Genomic DNA, 24165 nt, shown 5'->3' on the forward strand with positions numbered 1-24165 from the left:
AGAGGAGACAGAGAAGCACTATGTATCTTCTTGTGCCCAGGAAGAGTCACACCACCGACCTCAAGGGCAGCTGTCTGTCCACAGTGAAGTCGTGGGGTCCCCATGGCTGTGGGGGGTGGGCAACACCTCCCCCAAGCAAGGGTGAGCTAAGTGGTCACTGCCGCCCCTACTAACATAACCCAGACCCAGAGCAGCAATTTCAGATCCTAGGAAACATCTCCCATGCAGACGCACAAACACAAGGAGTGAATGCGGCATCCCACAAATGGGCCCTTTATTTCTGAACTGCCACCACTGCACGGATAAGGCCACTTGGGTTGCAGGCACACTGTGGAGTGTCAGGGGACAGAGAGGAGAGGGGCTGCACACCAAGACTGCCCTGTCCTCACGGAGAGGAAAAGCGGCCGCAGAAGAGAATCCCGTTGGTCTTGCTGTGCTGGATGAAGAAAAGGAAGGGGTGGTCGGCGCAGAAGCGGGGGACGAATCTGGCACACCGCATCATCATGATGGCAGCTGTGGCGGCTGCAGCCTCCGTGCCTTCCTCATTGACCTCCACAAAAGACTTGTGCACGACCTTGGACAGAGACAGGTCTGTCTGGGACATTCCAGAGAAGTCTGCCTTGCCCAGCTCGAAGGCATCAGTCATGCCCAGGTTGCGCAGGACACTCTCCATGTCGTAGCTTTCCTCTAGTTTAAACCGCGGGAGGGACACTTCCACTTCCTCTTCATCCATCATGTCCAGCCTCGTCCATTCTACGAACTTCTCGTAAGTGAGTTCTTTCTCCACCTAGAGGGAGACAGTTGAAGACTTTAAGACCTAGGGTGCTGCTGCCCAGCAGGGCCCTGTGCTATGCTGTGGATGCCAGACACCAGCGGCAGCGTGGCTATGGTCAGCAGCGCTCCAGTGTTAAACGGCTGACCACGAAGTAGGGACAGCAGCCACAGCAGACACCCCCGAGTGGCTCCTCGCTAGCACGCCTCGCTCACAGCTTAGCTGTTACCGTTCTCAAGTCAGTGGTCTCGTCCGGAAGCATGATGATCATATTCAGTTCCTTGCCAACATATGGAAGCACCAAGATTTGGGTAAATATTTCTCCTATATAGGTCTTCTTAAAAGTAGATTGCTTAAACATCATTTGCACAGGTTTCTCCTCATTCTACAAAGAAAACAGATAAACATCAAGTTGAAACAAGACCCCACTGACACATGGGACAAATTTGTCGGAGCTGGCCACTCTCTGCAGGGAGAAACACAGCTTGGTTTCTCCCCAGCTTCCAGAACACCCGGCAGCGCCTTCTCTGCCGTCTTCATTACCTCAACCTCCAGAAACTGGGGTGCCCAGGGCCCAAACCCAACGTGTCTTTCCTCTCATTGATCGCATTCAGTCTCATGGCTTTAAACACAATATCACACCAAATTTACCTCCAGCCTGGGCCTCTGCCCTGTCCTTGGGCCTCCTGCATTTTACTGCCCACCTGACACCTATGTTTGGACATAAAAGAAACTCCCAGCGCCACCTGTAATGCGGCACTCCGTAGATCCTCCAAGTCGGCTCTGTCTACTGCAACTCTGCCCATCTCAGCTGAGGGCAGTGCCACTGTCCAGTGGTCAAAAGCCCTGGAGTGCCCCTGACTCCTGTCTTTCTCTCACACCCTGTGTCTGACTCACTGGCAAATTATATTGGCTCTACCTCGAGAATATAACCAAAATCTGACCTGTTCCTTCTGCCTCTGCTGCTACCAGCCTAGCCCTGGAATATTGTGATAATATGATTGTGATTGTTCCCAGCACAGTGGCCAGAGGGGCCTGGTAGAATCTAAGGCAGATCACATTGTTCTTTGGCTGGACACCCTTCCCTGGCTCCCCATTTACTCAGAGCAGGAGCTGAAAGTCCCTAAAAAGCCTGGAATTGTGATAAGAGCTCGTCCCCATTCCCTCTCCCTTTGCTTATCTGCTACAGTCACAGAGGCCTCCTCACTGCACTGCCAGCAAACCCAGTTCATCTCATCTCTACGCAGTAAGCTTGTCCTCCAGAACCTGGAGAGTGAACTTCTGCCTCTTTATGGTCTTTGTTCAAAAACCACCTTGGCAGAGAAGCTGTCCTTGATAGATCTTACCTGACACTACGCCCCCACCCCAAACACAGCTTCCTATCCCCTCCCTTGGTATGTCTCTGTACCATTTACCACTGTCTAATATGCTCCTATTTTCTTATTTATGCTTGCTGTCTCACCCCCAAGAAAACATAAGCTTCACCAGGGCAAGCATGCTTTGCTTGTTTTGTGCATGGCTGAAAAATACCTAGCACCATGCCTGATACACAGAAGACACTCAGTCAGGTTAGGCATGGTGGCTCATGCCTGTAATGGGAGGCCGAGGCAGACGGATCACCTGAGGTCAGGAGATCGAGACCAGCCTGGCCAACATGGTGAAACCCCACCTCTACTAAAAATACAAAAATTAGCTGGGCATGGTGGTGCGCTCCTGTAATCCCAGCTACTCGGGAGGCTGAGGTAGGAGAATCACTTGAACCCGGGAGGCAGAGGTTGCAGTGACCCAAGATTGCACCGCTGCGCTCCAGCCTGGGAGACAGACCGAGACTCCATCTCAAAAAAAAAAAAAAAAAAAAAGGCACTCAGTCAATCTCTGCTGAATAAATGATAAATGCCTAAACGAATTAATGAGCTGGGATGCTGAAAAGGCCAGGCAACATTTACACATCTCACCAGAAAAAACTGCACTGGTCACCAACCCCAGCCAGCCAATGAGAAAGACTGGAGGCCAGGAACCACACCCCATCCAACAATCCCCCTCAGTTCCTGACTCAGAGCTGCTCCTGTGAGTTGAGTAAATACCCTGCAATAGGCACAGTCAAAGACGCCGTATGGTCCCCAGTCTCTGGTGTAGCACATTCTTCTGTGTTAAATGGAATAAACAAAATACACTGCGGCGGCAGCTTTCTGCTTTCACGTGGTAGAGGCTCGCCTGGGCTGGCCCTTAGCCTTTGGCTAGAGCAGTCTCCTAGGCCTCGGCTGCCCCACTCATTTCCTTGGCCAGCAGTAGGCATGTTTCTTCCATAACTGACCAGACAGGAACTATTTTCCGGTTTGTGGCTACATGTACCATCTCTGTCACAACAACTCAACTGTTGTTACAGGATGAAATAAGTAAGTAAATAAGCATGGGCCAGGCGTGGTGGCTCACGCCTGTAATCCCAGCACTGTGGGAGGCCCGGGCAGGTGGATCACCTGAGGTCAGGAGTTCGAGACCAACCTGACCAACATGGTGAAACCCCGTCTCTACTAAAAATGCAAAAATTAGCCGGGCGTGGTAGCACACACCTGTAATCCCAGCTACTCAAGAGGCCACGGCAGGAGAATCACCTGAACCCGGGAGGCGGAGGCTGCAGTGATCCGAGATGGCACCACTGCACTCCAGCCTGGGCAACAAGAGAGAAACTCTGTCTTGGAAAAAAAAATAAAATAAAATAAGCATGGCTGTGTTTCAATAAACCTTTTAAAAAAATTAGGTGGTGGGCTGGCTTTGCTGTAGGCTGAAGTTTGCTGACCCCTGCCTTCAGTAATTCCTCCCTGCACCCCTTCAGGGTCCAAAGCCTCCAATCTTGCAATATAAAAAGATCTAACCTTAGTGACTGAATGATTCACTAAATACACAATTATATAGACAAGTTCCAGTTTATATAGAAGGAAATGAAATTAAAATAAGAATCTGTATCAACTCAAAATCTGTGCCCTTGGAGGTACACCCCTGCCCTCAGGCTGGTACACTCAATACTGCAGCCCCTTCCTTCACCCTTCTTCACTGCAGAGCTCAGAAAGCATGACGGGATTCCACATCTCCCCAAACCCACAAGACCTATAGTTCTGGCCTACACCATATAGAAAGCAGCTTTCCCTTTCTGAAAGGCAGAACCACTAAGGGGAAGGTTTAGGCTCCCCTCCCCTCCCCTTGTTCCTCCCCCTCCCTGCCGCCGGGACTGCTGAAGCCAGCTCAGCCATCTTGTGACCATGAGGAAGAAGGCCACGTGCTGAGAATGGTGGAGCCGGCTCCCTGGGATCATCGCCCCAGTGCCAGACCAGCCCAGGTCTCGCCTGCCTCCAGACCTCCTGGCAGGGGAGATGAGCTCCTAGGAGATAAACCATGGTGAACTGGGGTTTCTGTTATCTGTAGTCAAAGCCCTTGTACATCTTGTTAATCATTAAATTTTAAAGAGAGAAATTATTTTGCCAGGGGAAAATAGGACAGTTCATTTCAGAATAAAGCTTCAAAGGAAATAATTCTTTCTGAATTGCGAGGAGAACAGACAATGAAAATAAATTTCTTGAAAAACTGAAGGCTCAAGTTCAAGTTAGCCTGGAAGATCTAACTATGGTCAATGATCAAGAATACACTGTAATTAATCTATCCTGTTTACTTTGTCTATGTTCAAAAATCTCTATAGTTAAAGAAAAACAAAACAAGAGACAATAAAGAAGATTCAGTGAGAGGAAGATAAAGGGCCATCAGCAAATTACATCTTCCAAGCTGGAGGTGGTTAATCTCAGTGTCTATCTACATGTTTGGTTTGGTTGTTTTAAAACAAAAGTCTGTACTTATCCTTACTATCAAGAGAGGACTGAATATCACTCATCGGTTCAGCATTTACTAAGCACCAGCTACGTGTCTGGCACTTGTCAGAGAGTCCTCCCTGCTCAGCCTCAATTCAGCAGGGTGAGTTGTTCCGCTCCTGCAGTGTGGCACGGAGGCCAGCACGAGGCGCGGTAGCGGGGCTTCCCGGGACGCCGCCAGAAAGAAAGGAGTGTGTAGGTCCTGATGGGAACGAAGCTAGAGAAAAGGAGGAAATGTCCGCTAGAAGATGGCACACCATATCTGGAGTCTGAGCTTTAAGACCTTGATCGAGCCTGAGGGCTGCAGCTTCAGACTTGCCCTGTAGGTGGCAGGGCGGATGCCAGGCGCCCAGGGACACGAGACCACCCAATGGATGTCAAGCAGGAGGGGCAGGGACAGAAAGGCCCCACGGCTGCAGACGCGGGAGGCGGGCCTCCGAGCCGGAGACGCTCGTGTGAACACAGGTGCTGCTCCTGTCACGGCCCCTTACTCGCCTTGCTGACTTTAAACAGTCTCTCCTCGGTGTTCTCCTTGTCAAACTGTTCATCCCAGTTTCCTCTGAAATAGACAGCATTCACCAGAACCAGCCTTGTCAGTGGATCCACTGAGCCCGGAGAGAGCAACTCCGCAATTTTACCTGAGCGGAAGAATTCAAGACCGCGTTAGATAGGGGCGGCTGCTGATCCCCGACACATCAGGAATCGGCTGGGGCCTTCTCCTTCAGCAGTTAAGTGCACGGATAGAGAGTTCCACTGTCCCCCAAATATAAAGGGATACGTGTCCTTAAAGCAAAGCAACAAAATCTTCTGGTACGAGAAACATCATCATTTGAATAAAACACACAAAGTGAACAAATACGTGTTAATTATGCAGGATGAGTTCCTAACACATGAGATAAGAAGCAATCATGGGTGCCTATGACTTAAAGACAGGAACTTAAAGGATTATCAAAAAGGTGGGCAGTCAAAAGATGTTCTTTACAAGCTTAAAGAACAGTTAGGCCAGACACAGTGGCTCACACCTATAATTCCAGCACTTTGGGAGGCTGAGGTGTGAGGATCACTTGAGGCCAGGAGTTTGAGACCAGCCTGGACAACACAGTGAGGCCTTGTCTCTTAAAAAAAATTTATTAAAATTAGCTGGGCATGGTGGTGCTACCTGTAGTCCCAATTACTTGGGAGACTGAAGCAGGAGGACCGCTTGAGCACAAGAATTGAGGCTGTAATCCCAGCACTTTGGGAGGCCAAGGCAGGCGGATCACGAGGTCAAGAGATTGAGATCATCCTGGCCAACATGGTGAAACCCTGTCTCTACTAAAAAATACAAAAATTAGCCGGGCATGGTGGCGCGTGCCTGTGATCCCAATTACTTGGGAGGTTGAGATAGGAGAATCACTTGAACCTGGGAGGCAGAGGTTGCAATGAGCTAAGATTGCACCATTGCACTCCAGCCTGGGCAATAAGAGCAAAACTCCATCTCAAAGAAAAAAAAAGAAAATTGAGGCTGCAGTGAGTTGTGAGTGTCACTGCATTCCAGCCTAGGTGACAGAGGGAGACCTTGTCTCAAAAAAAAAAAAAAAAAGTTTAAATTAAGAACCACAGATAGACCAGGGCGTGACCACTGCAGTGTCCCACAGCAATGCATGGAAACTGTAGACTGTGCTACCCAAGAGGGAGGCAGCTTGAGATCCACACTGTGAATTTTTTATGTTACTTGTGAAAGGAAAAACTATATTAACATTAACACATTAACCCCCTCCTCAAAATTAAAATGTGGATTGATCCAGAAGAGGTATACCAAACACTGAAGGGCATCACGGGTACACCAAGGAAACAGGGAGAAACCAGAGAGAACAGAACACACTGAGCATTTCCAAAATGTCAAATAATGGCAACTGATTTCAGAAGCAGATTTTTTAAGTTTGCAGTTATTCAGAGAAAAAAAAATCATTCCTGTTTACAATTGACAGTCTTGTGAAGGAACTGACAATAAAATGGATTAAGAGGTTATTACAAAAGTAGAATAATAATACATTTTCACCTTCTGTCTTTTCAGCTACCCAGGTGTTTATGTGTTTTCTGGACTTCTCTACGGCGCTGATAAAGTCAAGCTCCTCCATCTCTGCTTGGTAGAATTTTTGGCAGGAATCTCTAAAAGACTAGGATAGACAGAGTGACATAACTGCCTGGCTACAAAAATGATGAACACCAACGGCCTACTTCTTCATTGCACCAAATCAGAAAATCTATAATTTTATGATTGACATACATAATTTACAAATAAATATGAGGACTTAACCTAAACTACAACTTCCTAGCTTTAGCTATATTTAATCCTAGCTTAAAAACTAAGTCAAGGTCAGGTACTGTGGCTTACACTTGTAATCCCAGCACTTTGGGGGTCCGAGGCGGGTGGATCGTGTGAGCTCAGGAGTTCGAGACCAGCCTGGCCAACATGGCGAAAGCCCGTCTCTACTAAAAATACAAAAATTAGCCATGTATGGTGGCATGCACCTGTAATCCCAGCTACTTGGGAGGCCGAGGCAGGAGAATCACTTGAACCCAGAAGGCGGAGGTTGCAGTAAGCCGAGATCAGGCCACCACACTCCAGCCTGGGCGACAGAGCGAGATTCTGTCTCAAAACAAAAACAAAAACAAAAACAAAAACAAAAAAAACTAAGTTGAATCAGTCTCTGAATATCAAACGAACTTCACCAACTGCTGGATCCTTTAAGGGAGCAGCCATGCATCAAGGAGCTGCCTGACAAGATGCTGACAAGACACTTCAAAAGCATGAAGTAGATCCACCTTATTGAAATGCAGAGAATTTAAAACATATTGGCAGGTGAAAAGAAATTACAAAAGCCTATGTATGGCATAATGGCATTTAGAGCCACATGCTTCCTGCTGGACCCCAGCCCCCACTACCTGGCCACCTTTATTTCTTTAGTGAATAAGAGCAAGTATGACTTACTGAGAGGAAATCACAAGACTTTTCCCCAAAGAGCCTGTTGGCCATCCTAAGCAAGTACTGCGTGCCAGTCTTGTTCACTTCGGTGAGAAGAGACTGGAAGCCCTGGTGGATGTCTCCACCACCGCCACTTTTATTGAAAGAAAGTATCTGAAATCAAAAACAGAATGAAAACACATCATTCCTGTATGGTCTGACTTCAGGAAATGGGGCAACCCCAAACTCAGCCTACCAACCATCCAGACCCTTACTACTGCTTAAAAGATCTATCCGAGGCTGGGCGCAGCAGCTCATGCCTATAATCCCAGCACTTTGGGAGGCCAAGGCGGGAGGATCACCTGAGGTCAGGAGTTCGAGACCAGCCTGGCCAACATGGCGAAACCCCATCTCTACTAAACACACAAAAATGAGCTGGGCCTGGTGGTGCGTACCTGTAACCCAGCTACTCGGGAAGCTGAGGAAAGAGAATCACTTGAACCCGGGAGGCGGAGGTTGCAGTGAGCTGAGATCGTGCCACTGCACTCCAGCCTGGCGACAGAGTGAGACTCCGTCTCAAAAAAAAAAGAAAAGATCCATCTGACTAAAGGCCAGAAGGGTCTTGAAAGCCCCTCCCTGCACCCTGTCTGTGCTGGCATGAGCTGCAATGCCCTCCACAAACCCAGGCTCCTGATGCTCAGTACTTGGAGTCTGGTGGCAAACAAGGGTGCCAACCAGACCTCCTGTCTATACAAACACAGGCCGCCCCTGACATCAGAAGGGGCAGACTCCCTCCTGCCCGTGGGTCTGGAATGCCCGTGTCACTGGCTCTGACTAATGATACAGTAGGTAGAATTCAGTAGAAGTGATGCTGTTCCAGGCCTAGGCCCTTTTTAAAAGGCCTAACAGCTGCCATGTTCACTCTCTTGTACCCTGGCCACCATGATAGAAGGAAGTCCAGGCTATCCTGCCGAAGGCCACATGGAAAGCCCTGGAGAAGGTGCCATCACCTGTGGAGAGAGTTGCTTGAAGAACTGAGGCCTCCAGCCGGGTGCGGTGGCTCACACCTGCAATCCCAGCACTTTGGGAGGCCGAGGCGAGTGCATCACCTGAGGTCAGGAATTTGAGACCAGCCTGACCAACGTGGAGAAACCCCATCTCTACTAAAAATACAAAATTAGCCTGGCGTGGTGGTGCATGCCTGTAATCCCAGATACTCGGGAGGCTGAGGCAGGAGAATCACTTGAACCCGGGAGGCGGAGGTTGCAGTGAGCCGAGATCGCGCCATTGTGCTCCAGCCTGGGCAACAAGAGCAAAACTCTGTCTCAAAAAAAAAAAAAAAAAATCGAGTTTCAGGTGTGAGAGAGGCCTTCTTGAAACTTCCGGGCCAGGTGTCCACTAAAACAGCTGCATGAGTGACCTGCACTGCTTCCTGGGAGCAGTCCTGCCTGCTCAGGCCACGGAATCTGAGAAATAATCAATCATTGTTATTTCCAGCCACTAAGTTTGGGATGGTTTGTTTTGTGGCAACAGCTGACACATGCAGCCATCCAGAAGTAGAATTCTGCCATGACCAAAACCTAAAACATGTGGCCTTGGCCTTGGACCCAGGCAGCTGGCAGAGGCTGGACAGACAGGACGAGATGACTCCTGGGGGCTGGAGAAAGGGGGCTGTGTGTGTACCAGCTGAAGGAGTGGAAAGAAGGTCACCCTCAGTGACAGGGAGGATGGAGTGCCTCCCCCGGGAACTCCTGCATCTGGCTAAGGGGTCCAGGAGGAAGCTGGCTTCTTTTTGCTGCCTAGGGTAACACATGGGAAGAGAAAGATGAAGGAACTGTTCCATTTTTAAGCAGAATTTAAAGGAACTATTTCCAATCCAGGATGTACTGGGTGGAGAATAAAAATGTTTCTTCTTCCCAGCCTTTCCAGCTGGCGAAAGATTCTAAAAGAGATGGCCTCAGGGCAAAGATCAAATCCCAGACACTGGCCTCAAGGGTGAGGTCCAAATCCACTTTGTTAAACCTTAGAAGTTTCAGACAGCATCTTACAGACCATCTGGCAGGCTCTCCCATGGCACCCTGACTCCCAACCCAACAAAGAGCACTCAGGATGGCGGTGGGGGTGCTTTTGTCCAGGGAAGCAGAATTTTAAGTTGATAGAAATTCCACAGTGGTTTTCAGGCACTTGTAACAGCTTGGACTAAAAGAGAGAGACGGCTCAAAGTGCAGGGAGGCCTCTGGGTGCCCACGTTCTACAGGTGGGAGGTAGGCTGGGAGCGCAGCAAGCACGGGCCATTTCTTACAGAACAGGAAAGGAGCTGCCAAGAGTGACACCAGGACACAGAGGGCAGAGCACAGCCAGGGCAGCAGCGGACAAGGGACAATTCTGGGAAGCTGCAGTGGAGGCTCATCAAGGAACGCCCTGCACCCAGGGCTGAGAGGTGAACAATACATGCCCGGCTGGGCTTGGGAACTGCCACTGCTCGGTGACGGCCACGTGCCTCCCACGCCTACTGTGATGGGCTGCATGTGTCCCCTCAAATTTACACACTGAAGTCCCAACTCCAGTGTCTCAGGATGGAACTGCATTTGCAGAGAGGGCCTTTACAGGGGTGATTAAGGTAACACAAGGCCATTAGGTTGGGCTTTACTCCAATGGGACTCATGTCCTTATACAAAGAGGAGACGAGGACACAGACACACACGGAGAGATGACCATGTGAGGACACAGGGAGAAAACAGTGTCTACAAGCCGAGGAGAAAGGCTGCAGGAGAAACCAACCCTGCCTACACCTGGATCTCAGGCTCCCAGGGAACCACCAGGTCCAGAGGGCAGACCACAGCAGCCACAGGTGGCCCCGACCAGCTACATCTGTGCAGACCACAGCAGTCACGGGTGGCCCCGACCAGCTGCATCTGTGGTGTGCACACCCTCGCTCAACCCCTCTCCGGCGCGGAGACGCGCCTGCCTTTAGCAGTGGGGCCTTGGCAAGCAGGACACAGGCGGAGGCTTGATAGGTACTTGTTTCAAGCCTGTCTTCTGCGAGCACTTCCTCTCAGAACCCAGCCGCCTGGCCTACGGAAGCCCAGGCAACCCTGCTGAAGGAAGCATGTGGAAGGCCCCAGCGGAGAAGGCCACGGAGAAGACGCCCAGCGCCCTGCTGAGCCCCCGCTGACGCAGCCCACAAGGGACCCACCCAGTGCCAAGTGGCGCAGAAGCACCACTCAATCCACCCAGATTCAACAACCAGGAAAGCTGCTAAGCTGGGAGAGCTGGTTACACAACAACAAATAACCAGAACGCTACTGAAAACATGTTTAGCTGACAAATGCCATTCTAAGAAGGCTTTACGCGTAAATGAGAAAATAAAGACTCCTAACAACCAAAAAGCAGATGACAGTACCCAAAGATCATCACAGGACTCAACCTGAACCTTGTGACTTTACAACCACCTACAAACTCACGAACAAGCTAAGCCATGTGATGATGAAATCATTCATTCCTCTGAATCGGGCGCCCCCTCTCCACCCCAGGGGGTCAGTCAGGGTGTTTTCCCCAGGGTGCTCCAGCATGGGTGGCATGCCCTTCCCTGTAAACTCGCCACCCACACCTTGCAATACTGCACAGTCATCCGTCTCGAGCAATCCCTTTGGGATTTGGAATACGGAGGACCAGCTCACTTGACAGTTAATAGCACCATGGCTGCCCTGAAGCTGTACCTGGGCCATCTGTGCAGCGGTGTTTCCCTTTGCCCCCATGTAGACCATGGCCAGGGCACAGGACATGCTCATGGGTGAGAAAAACACATTCTTCGAGTTGTCTTTACCCAGCGTTTTCAAAAGGTTTAAGGCAAAGGTGCCATTTGCTTCTGCGAGAACATCCATGATGGCAGACCTGGAACAAGATTTAAAATCAGTATCACATAAGCACAGCTTCCACGCGACTGCATCTCACGCGCCTTACCGACAGTCACCGCCGATGCTGTGGTTCAGTGGGCAAGCAGACACACACACAGAACTCTGGCTGTTTCTTTTTAGGGCCCTCCACATTATTTTGTGTGTTTCTAATGTTAAGTGTGGAAAACGAAAGAGTTCTATGTGAAACGCCGCCCTGTTTTGTGAGGACTCCTCCCTGCACGCCTGCCCGCACGTGGAGAAAGTGGGGAGGAGGCACCCTTTCCTGGAGTCTCTTCCTTGGGGTGGAATTACAGAAGGGGCACTGGCTTTTGCTTCTATGTTTGTATTCTTTGGTGTGTTTTGCGGGCTTAAATGTACTGTTTTAATTTGAAAAATATTCAAAATGATACATTCACTGACAGTTACACAAGAAAAGATGGCCAAATGTTTTTATAATGAGAGAGAGAACCCCATTTCAGGGTAGCAAGAGCCTTAAAAGAGGATCAATCAAGCCACATACAAAGATGCGTGAAAGCCTTTCAAATGCCTCCTGACCCTTGGATCTCCTTCTAGGAAATCCCTGCAGGTGGCAAAGCCCCAATTTTGGACCACGCTTGGGGACATCCTGCTGCCACAAGCCAGGCCTTCCTGCACCTGAACTCACAGCACACTCAGGACACCACCTTGCCTCGTGGGCTGTGGGTGCATGCCCATCTCCACCTTCAGAGACAGGCTCAGGGGTAGGGTCAGGCTGCACATCGCTCTAGCCCTGCCGTGCAGTGGGTGTGGCAGCCCCAGCAGGGTCCAGAGCAGGAATGCAGCTGGACAGTCCGGTGGGGGAGCTGGGGTATCTTCAGGCAAGTCGGAATCACAGAATCACATGTTAAAGTCCAAAAAGCCCTTAGAGAGACCTACCATCAATGCCCCACTGCACTACAGGGAGGGTGAAGTTGACGGAAGTGAAGCTAAGAAGTAGCCAGGCTTGAAACGCAGGGCGGATGCCCTTTCTGAGCTACTGCTCAAGAAGAAGAATCTGCAGAATCAGGTGAGAGGACAGGGGCAGGTAAGGGCCCCACAAGCAGTCAGGCTGGGAAGGAGGGGATGCAGGAATGCAGGGATGCGGGGCCTGCCTGCTCTGACACAGTTCTCAGATGTTTACCAAATGAATATGTCCCAGTCAGAGAATGCCAGCATTCTAAGACAGTCCCAGTGACTCACTTGAGCAGTGAGTGGGAACCCACAGAACAAGGAAGGGGAGAAGCTGGAGCAGACATTTCCTGGAGCAGATGGGAGAGGGAAGGAGGTGCCTACTGAAGGCCCTGTGAGGAGATGCTGAATTAACCGGTTCTCCACTGTGCATGCCTTTACATTTGTAGCTGGGGTTGGCTGAACAAGTGCCCCAAAGATACCTGGGTCGTAATCCCTGGGACCTGTGAATGCCCCCTTACATGGCAAAAGGGACTGTGCAGCACGATTAGATTCAGGCTCTTGAGATGGGAGATTATCCTGGATTGCTCCAGTTGACCCTAAATGTATTCATAGGTATCCTTCTAAGAGGGAGGCAGGGGGAGATCTCACGGGAAAAAGCAATGCAAAGAATAAAGCACAATGCCACTCCACTGGCCTTGAAGATGAAGGGGCCTCAAGCCAAGAAACGCAAGGATCACAGCTGCAGTAGCTGGAAAGGCAAGGAGGATCCTCTGGAGGAGCCTGGCCCTGTGAAACCCATTTCCAACCTCCAACCTCAGAACTCTGAGAAAATAAACATGTGCTGTTTAGCCACGAATCCATGGTCATTTGTTACGGCAGCCACGGGAAACCAAGACAATAACTCATACACCTGATAAAGCTTGTTTGCTGTGCTTGTTTAAATATTTTGTTTTCAAACTCTTCTTTATTCATTACACAGAATACTTGGGGCACTGGGCACTCCTGGCTTGCCAAGCCTTTCCAAACATATTTTAAGATTACTAATTTCTAATAAAAGGACAATAGAAAGTACATATTACTAAAATTCTTCTGAATATAAGGGAGTCTTTGATGATACATAAATAAATCCAGGATTCCACAGAGCCCTGGGAACACCAGTATAAACAAAAGTAGCCATTACATGTAACTGAAGCAAAATTGGGCCTATTTTTGGTTCTTTGGATTCTAGATCACAAGAACTGCCCGCTTATCAACTTGAAGAGAAACAACTGGTAAAACAGGGAAACTTCTAGGTTAAGAATAAGAAAAGAGGAGATGCCCCAAAGCAAGAAGCACAGCCTGTGAAGTCAGTGTCTCAGGACTCAAAGCCAGCAGACACCCTGACACGTGGGGTTTTCCCTGGCCTGGGGACATGGACTTCTGTCTTTGTCCCCAAGAGGGCTCAGCCCACGTGGAGAGGCTGCCAGGTGAGATGGCTCCTCCATAAACCGAAAAAAAAGACAGAGGTAAGTACCATGTCAGCTGGCCAGGGGAAGGTCCCACATGCTCCCCCAACCCCATCCTAGACTATTCTACCGTCAGCACACGTTTTCCCCTCAAATGCTGAAGGACTCTCACGCTTGTTTTTTGTAGAGACAAGGTTCTTGCCACCTTGCCCAGGCTGCTCTCGAACGCCTGGCCTCAAGTGATCTTCCTGCCTCAGCCTCCCAAGGTGCTGAGATTACAGCCATGCACCACGCCCAGCCTAAAGGACTTTTAATTCAAATGGAAATGTCCACCTAAGAAAGGCTAATAATAAAACACTCCGTCTCCGGTAATATCCCGGAGAATCTGTTTCAGGCGCTGACCTTTATATCAGTAACTTCAACAAAGCAAAGCCACCTTTGTCTGAAGACACGCCCACTGGGGAGGTGCCTGTCCGGCCAGCCCAGGTTACACCATCTGGGGCAGAGGAGAAGTCGGTGCACGTGAGTTTCACTGTGTCAGGGGATTTAATTTGAAATACTGAACTGGAGAAACCAAACCAGGATATTCGGAGGAGAAGTCAGTGCACATGAGTTTCACTGTGTCAGGGGATTTAATTTGAAACACTGAACTGGAGAAACCAAACCAGGATATTCGGAGGAGATGGCACGAGTCAGGAGGGAGACAGGGTCTCTAGTTCTGGCTCTGGTACCCTGGGCAAATCACTGGACTCCTGATACCAGTTCCCTCTCTGTATGAGGAAAAGCATATACCAGATAATCTGGGTTCCTTTCCATCTCTAACATTCAATAATTGTTAATACCAAATGCAGAAGGAAGAGCAAAAATGTAGCTCAATTTGCAAAGCCCACAGTGAGGTCAGTAATGATATTCCATTTCTAAGTTGAAAACACTGCTGACAGCCGTGAAAGGTAAAATTCTATCTATGCCTTACATAAAAACTGCTGAGCAACAAAGAAACAATAAATCAAGGATGTCCTAGAGATTTAGTTTTCTTAGCAGAAACTATGTTAATCATTAAATAACTGAATATCCTACTCCTGATAAACACCCTTACGTCAAACAGCAAGTGCTACTTCCCACGCTTCCTGAACAAGGTAAGAATTACCTACTTCCGCAGCCACCAGCACAGCTGGTGACAGAACATTAGTCCCTTAATTCCCCAAACAGGAACAAGATAAAAATATCTGTCGTCCCAGCCTTGTGTAACTTTGTTCACATAGTTCTGGCAAAGGCAAATACAACTCATGAAACATAATGAGAAAGGAGATTGTCAGAAAGGAGACAAAATGAGCATAGTTAGCAAACAATTTGATGGTCTACCCAAAAAGCAGCCAGAATCAGTAAAATACTCTTAAAACTGAAAAATAATGGAGTAACTGGGCTACTAAAAAAATAGGAAAAACAGACCCCAGTAGAAACACGTGCAAACGACATTAACAAATTTACCCCCAAAAAAGAAAGACAATAGCTAATAATTATATTTAAAAGTTTCAACTTCAGAAAAAAATATCACTTTTTTGATATATACTATGTGCTAGGTCCACACTGAAAGACCCTTACCCTCTGAGATAGCTGCTGAGAACACCTACGTTTTACAAGCAAAGAAATCGGGCCTTAGCTCTTTAAGTACCATGTCTCCAGAGAACCCAGGGCAACAACAGCAGAACGAGGGCTGGAAGCCAGGACTGCATGGCTCTGTAGTTCACTCTCTTAACACCATGGTGCACAGCCTTCCCAAAAAGCAATGGTGGAGAGTAAATTAAAGATGCCTTTTCAAACCATGAACCTTGCAAATACAAAAACAATTCATGCTAATACTGACAAAGACAGGCAATCCTTCTCACGCCATGCAAGTAATACGGAGGCAGCAGGGACAGAGCTTGGCCCGTACCCACTCCCGTATTTTCCATACATCCCCCACGCCATCACACCTGCCCACCAGACCATGCAAACCAGGGAGTGAAACAAGATAAGCCACGTTCCACCCCAAATCTTACCCAAGGGAGTTAACCCTGATGCCCACATGCATACAGGACCAGAACGACGATCCTGACCTCTTGCCTTGTTCTATTACTAAAACCCTCTCCTCAGGGGCTCATCTGCCACGCCCTGATCATGACACATCTGTGCTAACATGATGTTCCCCGGTGCCTGCCACTAGCGTGTGTAATGCTGCTGACACACCTCATGACTATTCATGTCACCCTAAAACACCAGGAACACCTGTCCTGAGGGCCAGCCCGGGAACTCCTGCCCCTGTGCCGCTGCCCTCCTGCTCCAGCATAAGCCCATTATAAAGCCTTGTCTGGGACACCTTCTCTGCCTCTTGTCATTTCCACTGCATGAGAATCTAAGAACCCACGATCAGTAACAATACTGTAAATTGGTACACCAGTATTTCCTGAGTATGATTTAGAATTATGTAAAAAATAAAAGTAAAATACAATAAAGTGAAGGAAGAAAAGAAAATGTCATGGAAACATTCATACTATCTGAATTAAAAATTCCACTTCTAGGAATTTCACTGAAGGTAAAACTCACAGGTTTTGTACATAATAAAACATTATGTACAACATTATGGGATATAAATAGGGCTAATAATAATAAAAATCACAGTAATGACATGGGAATACACAAGATTACATTAAAAAAGATATAAAGCTATACATACAATTTAAATTTATCCATGTAAATTAGGAAAAAAGGTAAGTGTAGGCACAATTTACAGACAGAATAGAGGGAAATACTATACACCAAATGTTTCTGAGTAACGGTTATTTTTATGTTTTTTGTGTTTTTCTGGATTTCCACATTTTCTATAGCATATAATTTATGGAGGGGGTTGGTTAACTCTTCTTTTTATGAAATTACTATATATACATTCAGTTTAAAAATCAGGTGGTGTTAAAAGAGATGTTATAAAAGACAATAAGCTCCTTCTCAGCCCTCCCAACTCCCCAGAAGCAATCACTTCCAAACCCTTTGCTCTTTCTTCTGGTATTTACCACCATATTTCTACATAACATGTGTATATTACTATTTTTGACCTAATAACTTTATCATGTTTTATTTTATGTATGTATTTATTTATTTTTATTAGGGCAGGGGTCTCACTCTGTTGCCCAGGCTGGAATGCAGTTGCATGATCACGGCCCACTGCAGCCTCGAACTCCTGGCCTCAAGCAATCCTTTAGCGTCAGCCTCCTAAAGTGCTGGAACTACAGGCACCCAGCCAAATTCTAGACATTATCTATTGCCTTCCTAATCTAGAGGCTGAGGGCCCGGTCCCGATCCACAGGTTTGCTTTAATATCACTAAATAGCATTCGATGCTAAGCCAGGTGGTGGGATGGGAACCCATTTCCTTTTTATGTAATGCTGATTTGCCTTATATTAATAGTGCCTTTCCCCCCTTTCCTTAGTTTTCTATGTACTATGTATTTTCAAATTCTCCCCAAATGTTCTACAGGTCAGTCAAACCCTTTCAGTACTTTTTTCATACACTTCGACACAAGGAATAATCTACCAGCTGCATCTTCCTCTCCCTCCGTCTGTCACCATGCTGCTGAGCATGCACGACTTTCACGCCGAAGAGAAACGTTCATAGACGGGGACAAGTTTCCCTACTATAATACATGGCCAATTTATAGTTTGGCAGGCTGGTCAGACTAATTTTTTTTTCTCAAACACAGCACATTGCTTACAGGGCAAAGAAATTATTTTTTTCTTATTTAAGTGTTGATGACATATTTTAATATGTCTAATTTTTTAATGCTTTATGCAAACTTACAAATTGCACAAACCTTAGTAGACTTGAACTTCTACAAATCTGATAAATCAAGACATATAAATCTAGTAAGCTAGCCTCTCCTAAGACTTTCAAACAGCACAATGATTACAAAACTTATTTCTATACCTGTACTTATGTCTAGCAAAAGTTATTCATTAATATCACAGATTTAATTATTTTATCTTTGTTATATTTTCCTATTCCTTTCCTAAGGTAACACTAATGCTTATTTTAACAGTTTCCTATGGGGAAAATTAATCTTATAGGGTTAAATCCTAAGGGATCATCCCTTTCTGTAAAAACAGGGTGGGGCTCCCTGGTTCATGGTCTTTGTACATCAAAGCAGTTTCTCAGCACAGGGCACACACTCTTTGATGCCAAGCATATCCGACTAGTTAGGGCAGCTTTGAGCTCCAATCCTGCGTTCAGTGAGATTTTATAAGGCCTCAACCAAACACCAAATTTCAGTGTCTTGTAGCCTGATGTCCTTCCTTAAAATGAAATACGGAGTTTTCCTCTATCTGAGTTGCACAGACCAGTGTTGTATGGTATAACTTGGTCTTTTTGTTGAATGTTTAGGCCTTTAAGTTGGTTTTTACAACTACTGTGTTTGTTAGCCCAGGAAGCTATAATAACTAAACTTTTTCCATAGCAATCCTAGACACAGTGCAGACATTACTGAATTCTTTTGTGCCTTTTTAAGGCTCATCTTGTTTGCCTCATCTGAACTTATTAATGAGCTTGGGCTTTTTACAAACAATATATTTCAATTTGCTGATGTTTTTTTTTCTTCTTGTTCTAATTGGCTGGTGGGAATCTCTTTAAATTAGTTACTTTCCCTCCAAACACACTTACTTTATATGCAGGAGTCCCCAACAGATCCATCTGTGGTCTGCTAGGAACTGGGCCACACAGCAGGAGGTGAGCAGCAGGTGAGCGAACATCACCGCCTGAGCTCCACCTCCTGTCAGGTCAGTGGCAGCGTTGGAGTCTCGCAGGAGAGTGAACCTACGGTGAACTGTGCATGTGGTGATCTCGGTTGCATGCTGCTTATGAGAATCGAATGCCTGATGATCTGAGGTGGAACAGTTTTATCTTGAAACCATACCCCCAACTTCATCAGTGGAAAAACTGTCTTCCACAAAACCAGTCTGGTCCCTGGTGCCGAAAAGGTTGGGGATCATTGCTTTAAAGCAACAGCAAAGTCTTACCAAACCATTTTAGATTTTTCTAGTCCAAAGACTAGATATTATAGGTGCACACCACCATGCCCAGTTCATTTTTATTTTTTGTAGAGACAGGGTCTCGCTCGGTGGCCGAGGCTGGTCCCAAACTCCTGGCCTCAAGCTATCTTTCCACGTTGGCTTCCCAAAGTGCTGGGATTATAGGCATGAGCCACCAAGCCTAGCTTGGGAAAAAAATGTAAGGCACTTGCTGATTTCCTCCAGACTGGCTCTTTGTTCTCTTTTTCTGTCAAGTACAAAACTCTTAGACTGATCTCATCTGGGACTTCCCACCTTTCTCCAGGCTATGACACACACAGAAAATGATATTTGTATGTCACTTTGGGGCCAGGCTACTCACCCCAAAGGTGACCAGTGCAGAGCTCAGCCACCCAGACTCCCCGAGTTGGAGGGATCTGTTAACCTGCCCAGGGCACAACACCCACACACAAGTTAGAAAGTTCTGCTCTGGAAGACTGAAGCTGGACCCCTTCCTTACATACACCATATACAAAAATCAACTCAAGATGGATTAAAGGCTTAAATGTAAAAGCCAAAACTATAAAAAACCCTGGAAGACAATCTAGGCAATACCATTCTGGACATAGGAACAGGCAAAGATTTAATGACAAAGATGCCAAATGCAATCACAACAAAAGCAAAAATTGACAAATAGGATCTAATTAAACTTAAGCACTCCTGCACAGCAAAAGAAACTATCAACAGAGTAAACAGCCAACCTACGGAATGGGAGAAAATATTCACAAACTATGCATCTGACAAAGGTCAAATATCCAGCATCTATACGGAACTTAAACAAATTTACCAGAAGAAAACAAACAACTCCATTAAAAAGAAGGCAAAGGACATGAACAGACACTTTTCAAAAGAAGACATTCATGCAGCCAACAGCCATAAGAAAAAAGGCTCAGTATCACTGATCATTAGAGAAATGCAAATCAAAACCACAATGAGATACCATCTCACGCCAGTCAGAATGGCTATTATTAAAAAGTCAAAAATTAAGAGATACTGGCAAGGTTGTGGAGAAAAGGGAACACTTACACACTGCTGGTGGGTGTGTAAAACAGTTCAACCATTGGGGAAAGCAGTGTGGCGATTCCTCAGAGCTAAAAACAGAACTACCGTTCAACCCAGCAATCCCATTACTGAGTATACAACCAGAGGAGAGAGGAATAGAAATCATTCTACCATAAAGATACACGCACGCGAATGTTCACAGCAGCACTATTCACAATAGCAAAGACATGGAATCAACCTAAATGCCCATGCATGGCAGATGGGATAAAGAAATTGTGGTACATATACACCATGGAATACTATGCAACCATAAAAAAGAATGAGGTCATGTGTTTTGCAGAAACATGGATGGGGCCGGAGGCCATTATCCTTAGCAAACACACACAGGGAACAGAAAACCAAATACCGCATGTTCTCACTTATGAGTGGAAGCTAAATGATGAGAACGTGGACACAAAGAGGGGAGCAACAAACGCTGGGTCCCATCAGAGGGTGGAGGGTGAAGGGTGGGAGGAGGGAGAGGAAAAAATAACTATTGGGTACTAGGCTTATACCTGGGGCATGAAATAGCCTGCACAACAAACCTGTGACATGAGTTTACCTATGTAACAAACCTGCGTATGTATCCTGAACCTAAATATAGGTTTAAAAGGTTAAAAAAAAAAGAAGAAATCATATAAATGAATGTTCTCTTCTGACCTTATTCCCTCATTTACACTTTTCATCATGACATTTTATTCCATTTTGCCTTCTATACTAATTCTTTGGATACCACAATTATAGTTTATTCAGTCTTCCGTTCCCTGCGCTGCCTATCTCTGGGGTCCTTTTATAATGGTGGCTGGTGTTTGCTTTATTTTATTTAGGTCTCTCTTTTGTACCTAGACTTTCCAAACATTCCTAACAACCCTTGGATGTCAGTACATAGTTAAGAGGAAAACACAAAACAGTGCTGGAAGTTCTGTTTACATGGAGGAAGTTCTGTTTACATGGACAGGACATGTCAGCTGGGAGCTTCACTGCAGTGTGCTCAAGGGATCAGTAGCTTTTTTCTCCGGGAACCAGCAAATGGGAGAACTCTTCGGTGTGGCTATCGGTGGTGTTGTGGAAGGAGATGGGGTGGAAGCAGATGGGGGTCGGGGGGCTTCTACTGGATCTGTAATCCCCTCATGTCCCCACTGCCTCCCCCACAGTGCCTGCAGGACCCTGAGTTTGAGCATTTTCATTATCACTTTGCAATAATGCATAAACACTGAACAATTAATCATAAAAAAGATTGGAGAGATCCAAATCCTAAAAGGAAAGAAAAATAAATCCACATTTAAAGTTTACCACTCAAGATACTCCAAATATCAACAAATTATAAACAATCTAGTGAGATTTTTCTATTGAGGGCTTTCTCTTATCCTTTCAGCAAACGTGTGAGTAACAAGGATGCCTGTTTCACAGTCACATTGCAAACTCAAGATCTGTCAATGGCTTTTTAAGGACCTACTTCTTTAGCTTCAGTAAATAAGATAGCTAAGTGTCCTTCATATGTATATGTGAATACACATGTATATATGTACATAGACAAATATTTATGCAAAATTAATTATGTTTCAAAATTTAAAAACTATACCATTTAAAAATAAAAATGATATTTAATCACAGACATAAAAACTGGATATTAAAGTCTTATTAATGAACAATTTTATGTATTTTTTAAACAAGCCTAACAAATCTATCCTGGCATCACTTTTTTTTTCCTGTAGCATCACCAGTAACTGAGCAATGTTCACAATTGATTTTATTCAACTGATCAAGTCTTAATATTTTTTTTAGGTGTCACTATTGAATTGTGCTTCTCAACTTCTATTAAGGATGCCTTTATTTCCTACTAAATTTAACCATTTAAAGACTGGTTTAATGGAAACTTGGACTTCCTGCTTTGTCCCTCTTTCCTTGTGCAGTGTGTATGTGTGTGTGTGTGTGTGTGTGTTGTGTGTGTGTGTGTGTTGTGTGTGTGTGTGTTTAATATATCTGAGCAGCCTAACATATAAATGGGAGTTAAACATTATTTTCAGGCTAGGCACAGTGGCTCACATCTGTAATCCCAGCACTTTGGGAGGCCGAGGCGGGCAGATCACGAGGTCAGGAGTTTGAGACCAGCCTGGCCAGCATGGTGAAACCCCATTGCTACTAAAAATACAAAAATTAGCCAGGTATGGAGCCCGGGAGGTGGAGGTTGCAGTCAGCCGAAATCGCACCACTGCACTCCAGCCTGGCGAAAAAAAAAAAAAAAAAAAATTATTTTCTTTCTTTGGATGCCTTGGCTTAATCCCAAGTGCAGTAAGCCTGGAAATGTAAGGTGTGTGGTCTTCCCTGGGACCGTACAACATCTGCTTGGGTGCCCTTATTATTACATATGTGGAAAAGAACGTTGGTTCTATTCATTCTAATTTCACTCTACTGTTACTGGCCCGTGTTAACTGTTTCATGCTGAATTGTAATGAAATGCATTGGAATTGGCCTTAACTTAAAATACTTAGTTTACATAGTCGAGTATGACCAAAGTACTTTTCTCTTTGGTGGCACATCACAATGGATGCAATTACTCAGATACGGTCCTGAAATGAGAACAAACGCCATCTATGCTGATAACAGCAGTCACTGGTGTTAATCCCAGCACACATAAAAGCCCCAGCAATACAAGGCCGGCCCAGGACCTTAACTAGAAGTTCACTGAACACATCAGATCTCATCGCATCAGGCCTGACCCCCACCAGAAAGGATGCAGGCAGCTGCAGGGCTGTCATTAGGCACGAGAGCATCCCAGAAAGCAAAAGTGCCCAAAAAATGGACTCAGATGCCCCCTCCCATCTGAGTATTCCTGACAGCATGTGAACATTAATTATTAATTTTCTGTACCTCAGTTTTCCAAAGCCAATCTTTAGGACAAAAAAAAAAAAAGTTAGAAAATAACTTAAATGCCAATTTGTAGTTAAAGTTTCCTCTTTGCCTTGAAGACATCAAAGCCTGTAATAGTTTGCCCGTAGGGAGTTTAATTCAAACACAGAGCGGTAAGGAGATCCGGGCTGGTCCACATGACTGTCTCCACAGGTCTGGGCGACCTGAAAGTGCTGCGGATTGGCCAAGCCCAGCACGGCCAGTCCAGTGAACACACGCAGGGGGCCCGGATGCCACCGTTTGGCGCTGACGCCTCGGCCTCTCTCCGCCTCCCGCCCGGCTCCCAACACCCGGCGCCCCAAGACTGAGCACGCGTCCTCCGGGTCGCGGAGCGGGCGAGGGGTCACCGAGGCCGAGGGGCCGACTGGGGTCACCTGTGGCCCGGGAGGCTCTGCGCCGCCCCCATCCCGCGCCGGCCGCCTCTTCCGTGGGCGCTGGGCCTGTACGCCCGGGCTCCCCGGGTCCGCGGCGTCACCGGCCGGGCTCGCGGCCACGCACGACTCACCCGACCGCGTCGCCGTTCTCTGCCGCTGCGAGGCTCCGGAAGGGAACCCAAGCCGGACGCTCGCCCGGGCCCCCGCCCCGCTGGGACTGCTGGGGTCACAGCCCCGCGCGGCCACGCCCCATTCTCGGGGCTCCAGCGTCCCCGCGCGCCGTCGACCCACGCGCGTTTCCAGCCCCGCGCGACCCCCACCCTGCTCCCCTCCCCCCTCGCGCCCCCGGCTTTCCCGACTCTGGAGCGACAAACCCAAGCCAGCGTGTCCGAGCGGCTCCCAAGCCAGACACGTACTCCAGAGCGGGGAGCGAGCGAGCAGAACGGCGGGCAGAGGCGCCGGAGCCGCCCCGGACCTCAAATACTCGCGGGGAGGCGGGCGGAGTCCCGGGTCTCGAGCTACCGTCGCCCGTCCGGAGCGCGGAGGGAGAGGCGGGGCGGGACGTGCGGGTCAACCCCACCCGCCAGCCGGAGGGGCCGCGAGTCCTGCCCGGAGGCCTTGACTTTGACCACAGTACAGGGCCCCAACAGCGTGTTTATGGTGCCTCTGTGGAGACTGAATGCTGGCCTGTTTCCAGAAAAGGGCCAGCTCCTGATACATGGCCATCCATTGGGGAGTGCAGAACACGCATTGAAAAATGAGCAGACTAGATACAGGTCACAAAGACTTTGCTGATAAAACAGCTTGCGGCAAAGAAGCCAGCCAGGGGCGGGCGCGGGGCTCACGCCAGTAATCCCAACACTGGGAGGCCGAGGCAGGCGGATGACTGGAGGTCAGGAG

The 24165-nt window shown here is 47.4% G+C and overlaps 1 protein-coding gene across 6 annotated transcripts; it reads right to left on the reverse strand.

Annotated features, from left to right (window-relative positions):
- Positions 1-246: 246 nt before the first annotated feature.
- Positions 247-23826, reverse strand: SERPINB6 (serpin family B member 6). Of its 6 annotated transcripts, none has more exons than XM_019029686.3 (7): positions 23640-23826; positions 11296-11470; positions 7604-7750; positions 6671-6788; positions 5125-5267; positions 1002-1157; positions 247-787 (listed from the first exon to the last, which is right to left on the reverse strand). In XM_019029686.3, the coding sequence occupies exons 2-7, from the start codon at positions 11458-11460 to the stop codon at positions 386-388; spliced, it is 1131 nt and encodes a 376-aa protein (XP_018885231.1). In that variant the 5' UTR covers positions 11461-11470; positions 23640-23826; the 3' UTR covers positions 247-385. The 6 variants fall into 6 exon arrangements, with proteins under 6 accessions (XP_018885231.1, XP_018885229.1, XP_018885227.1 ...); XM_019029684.3 differs by having other exon boundaries at positions 23682-23810; XM_019029682.4 differs by having other exon boundaries at positions 23266-23716.
- Between the last annotated feature and the right edge of the window lie 339 nt (positions 23827-24165).

This window comes from Gorilla gorilla, chromosome 5, assembly GCF_029281585.2.
Source record: "Gorilla gorilla gorilla isolate KB3781 chromosome 5, NHGRI_mGorGor1-v2.1_pri, whole genome shotgun sequence".
In the NCBI taxonomy this organism is placed as follows: domain Eukaryota; kingdom Metazoa; phylum Chordata; class Mammalia; order Primates; family Hominidae; genus Gorilla; species Gorilla gorilla.